This window comes from Peromyscus leucopus, chromosome 6, assembly GCF_004664715.2.
Source record: "Peromyscus leucopus breed LL Stock chromosome 6, UCI_PerLeu_2.1, whole genome shotgun sequence".
Taxonomy (NCBI): Eukaryota; Metazoa; Chordata; class Mammalia; order Rodentia; family Cricetidae; genus Peromyscus; species Peromyscus leucopus.
Genome location: NC_051068.1, coordinates 111,989,838 through 111,993,986, shown reverse-complemented (window position 1 = coordinate 111,993,986; position 4,149 = coordinate 111,989,838). Strand labels below are relative to the sequence as shown.

General features: G+C 42.1%; 1 protein-coding gene across 1 annotated transcript; it reads left to right on the top strand.

The window, feature by feature from the left end:
• Positions 1-1,998: 1,998 nt before the first annotated feature.
• LOC114683779 (pyruvate dehydrogenase E1 component subunit alpha, testis-specific form, mitochondrial) lies at positions 1,999-3,634 on the top strand. Its single transcript, XM_028858106.2, has one exon. The coding sequence runs from the start codon at positions 2,076-2,078 to the stop codon at positions 3,249-3,251; it is 1,176 nt and encodes a 391-aa protein (XP_028713939.1). The 5' UTR covers positions 1,999-2,075; the 3' UTR covers positions 3,252-3,634.
• The last annotated feature ends 515 nt before the right edge of the window (positions 3,635-4,149 follow it).

Sequence of the window (4,149 nt, the reverse complement as noted above, 5' to 3'; positions counted from 1 at the left end):
AAGTAAAGCCTAGAGGCCAGAGTTCAATCTTCAGAACCCAAGTTAAGGTGGAAGGAGAAAACTGGCTCTACAACTTTGTAAGCCAGGCCACTGTGAAACCATCAAACTAGACTGTTCAATGGGTGAAAAGAGAGGTTCATTGGGGATCAAACTGCCAAGGCCTTATCTGTGGGGTGGGGGGGAGAACAAAATGATGGAAAAGTAAACAGAGTTTATGTGTAGGATGAGGAGGATCTTTGAGCTGACACAGATTGAGCATATTGACTAAGAACTAGGTGCCTTTGCCAAAGGTAGTTAAACTCTGGGGGAAGGTAAGAGTGGTTCTTGGTAAATAGAAACCCCACTTTAGGAGATCTGCTTTTCTGTAAACAGGACATCACCTTTAGGCCTCTGGTTACCCAGCCAAATCCTTTCTCTTTAGAACTATATCCCCAGCACTGCCATTTTGAAGGGCAATGCATTGGATCTAACCAAGCTGTCTTCTAACCATGTCACCTTCACACATGAGCCATGGCACACCCCTACCCTCTCAAAATAACACATTTACAGACACAGACACAGACACAGACACACACACACACACACACACACACACACACATACACACACACACAATGACTCTTTATTCCCCTACTAAGATTAGTTAAATTTAGATGAACTCCAAGCAAATGTCTTTGGAAACCTGTTGAAAATATCCTTAAGTATAAGAAAAATCATGCTTACCTTAGTGACAAGAAAGGTGGCCAGAAGAAATATTAAAATCCAGTCAGAATTCAGAACTATCACAAATGGTAAAGAAGCCTGAAGTATTGCAAATTTTCTAATAGAATCAACTCTGCATCCAATACCCACAGAAGACAAAGGTTTAGTACCCTCCCTGAGGCTGAGGTTTGGCTATCTCAACACTGAAAGAAGTCTGAGGATAAGAGTTGCATTTTTTTCAGGAGTATTAACTTTAAAATATTTTAGAGGCAAAGTTATTTTAAAAAGTTAGCATTTAAACAGTATAAACTATATATATAACTTATGACTTCATTTTTAATTAAAATAAAAATAGTATAGGATGGAATAAGCTTACCAAATGTATTTTAAAGATCAAAAACAAGAACAGATAAATGGTAGCAGGAAGAAACACTTTGACCTACCTGTCTCCTAGGACCTTTAATAAACACAAAAGAAATATCATTCAAACCTTCTTTCCTCATTAGGAAATAATAAGAAAACTACTATACCATGGATGATTAGAAGGCCATGATCAGGTTAAATATGAGTGTTTGTGTATTTGTACATACTTTTTTTTTTTTTTTTTTTTTTTGAGACAGGGTTTCTCTATGTAGTTTTGGTGCCTGTCCTGGATCTCGCTCTGTAGACCAGGCTGGCCTTGAACTCACAGAGATCCACCTAGTTCTGCCACCGGAGTGCTGGGATTAAAGGCTTGTGCCACCATCGCCCGGCTCACACTTTTCAATCAACGTGAAGATGTTGGTTATTTTTCTTTTCTTTTAAAAACAGAAGAAAGAATGTCATTTTGGCATTTTCCTTTTTTCTCTCTCTCCCTCTCCCTGTCTCTCTTTCTCCTTCCTTCCCTCCCTCCCTCCCTCCCTCTTGCTGTCATTCTCTTGCCTTCCTCCTTCCTTCCCTCTGTCCCCTCTTCTCTTTTTTGGGGGGACAGATCGAAGTCCAATTTCTACAAACTTCCACATGTAGTGTCTGAGATTACTGGTATGAGTACCCCAGCTACTGTCCAAGTTTAGGGGTGCTGAGACCGAACTCAAAGACTCTAGTATGCTAGGCTATGTCCTCACTCTGTCAGGATTCTTCCTGAGTTACAGGGAAAAGACACTCAGTTGCAGCGGGGTGACAATACGTCGGTGTTGGCTGGAACCAAGGGTCTAAGATCCTCATTTTATGGCTGGAAGGCACTTAGCAGCGGGCCCCGTGGGCGTGGCTTCTAGTTTGCTGACGTTGGCACCGTAATTGGGTCGCAGGATTCTTGCGTCAGAGGAGCTGGGCCGCCATCTTAAACGCCCCCGAGAGATCGTTGGGGCCGCTACCGTTGAGCCTCGCGTTTCTCCATGAGGAAAATGCTGACTGCTGTGGTGTCCCACGTGTTTTCCGAAGCGGTCCAGAAGCCGGCTCTCAGAGGGGTGCTGGCCTCCGTTAACTTCTCCAACGACGCCACCTGTGAAATTAAGAAATGCGACCTGTACCGGCTGGAAAAGGGCCCCCCCACCTCCACCGTGCTCACCAGAGAGGAGGCCCTCAAATACTACCGGAGCATGCAGGTGATTCGGCGCATGGAGATGAAGTCTGACCAGATGTATAAGCAGAAGTTGATTCGTGGTTTCTGTCACCTGTGTGATGGGCAGGAAGCCTGCTGCGTGGGGCTGGAGGCAGGGATAAATCCCACGGATCATGTCATCACGTCCTACAGGGCTCATGGCTTGTGCTACACACGGGGCCTGTCGGTCAAATCCATTCTCGCAGAGCTGACTGGACGCAGAGGAGGCTGTGCTAAAGGCAAAGGAGGCTCTATGCACATGTACTGCAAGAGGTTCTACGGGGGCAATGGCATTGTTGGAGCACAGGTGCCCTTGGGAGCCGGTGTTGCTTTCGCCTGTAAATACCTGGGAAATGGTGAGATCTGCTTGGCCTTGTATGGCGATGGTGCAGCTAACCAGGGGCAGGTAGCCGAAGCTTACAATATATCAGCCTTGTGGAAATTACCGTGTGTTTTCATCTGTGAGAATAACCGCTATGGAATGGGGACAGCCATTGAGAGAGCAGCAGCCAGCACTGATTACCACAAGAGAGGCAATTTTATCCCTGGACTGAGGGTGAATGGAATGGATATTCTCTGTGTCCGCGAGGCAACCAAGTTTGCAGCTGATCACTGCAGATCTGGAAAGGGGCCCATTTTGATGGAACTGCAGACCTACCGTTATCATGGACATAGTATGAGTGATCCAGGGGTCAGTTACCGTTCACGAGAAGAAGTTCAAAACATGCGAAGTAAGAGTGATCCTATTATGCTTCTCCGAGAGAGAATGATAAACAACAACCTCAGCAACATTGAAGAATTGAAGGAAATCGATGCAGATGTGAGAAAAGAAGTCGAGGAAGCAGCCCAGTTTGCTACAACTGATCCAGAACCAGCTTTGGAAGAATTAGCCCATCATCTCTACTACCGAAATCCACCATTTGAAGTTCGTGGTACAAATAAGTGGATCAAGTATAAGTCCATCAGTTAGAGATTACCTATAGATTTGTTACAAGTTCTTCAGTGGAATATTTATGCTGAACTTTACGAAACTTCTCAACTTTGTTAAGGAAGAATAAATAAAACGTCATTAAAGATAAAAGTCTTGTAAACCTTCATAAAACAGATTCATGGTTTATTAAGGGGATTAGAGATACACATTTGTTTAAAAGGGATGTTCCATTTTATGTTGTAACATTAAAAGGCACTGTATGGTAAATAGTATGAATATCTTTAAGAATAGTTTAAATTTATAGTATAAACTTATAAATCTAATATAGAAAAAAACAGTTTAACTTCTTCAATTAATAATTAGTAATAGTTCCGTTTGATTTCATTTTAGTCATGAAATAAATACTGTTCTTTAAAGAAGTAGACTTTTGGATTCTTGCTTCCTGTGCTGTGAGTTTGTATAAAGTCATATCCTGAGTTAGGAGGATGAGTTTAAGCCACCCAGGACCTCTTCTGATAAGCCACTTGCAACAACTGATATACATTAGCCAATAACAGGCAGTGTGGTATTGTAGAAGGCATGCATATGTGATACTGGTGCTGAAGTGCGTTAACAGTGACTTTCCAGAACAATTTAGTAGGCCAGGGACAAAAAGGAGGGTGTTTTGTTTTTGTTTTCATAGCATTTCATTTACAATATTTGTAGTGTAAGAACTAGAAAAATGTAAACAAAATCTAGGAGAAACTTTTATTTGTATTAATCTTCGTGCTAATGTTATACTCGCTTTACAAATCATTCATGTTACATGGCAGCCAGGGTGATTTTTTTCACCATGGTGGTGTTTAAACAACAAACACAATCACCTCTCAAGGCTGAGAAAATAAAATCAAAGAGATGACATTAATGTACTTAATTCAACTCTTATTTTTCCATTTAA

Excerpts from the sequence above, each read along its gene's own strand:
- LOC114683779 (XM_028858106.2), top strand. The coding sequence starts at position 2,076 with ATGAGGAAAATGCTGACTGCTGTGGTGTCCCACGTGTTTTCCGAAGCG.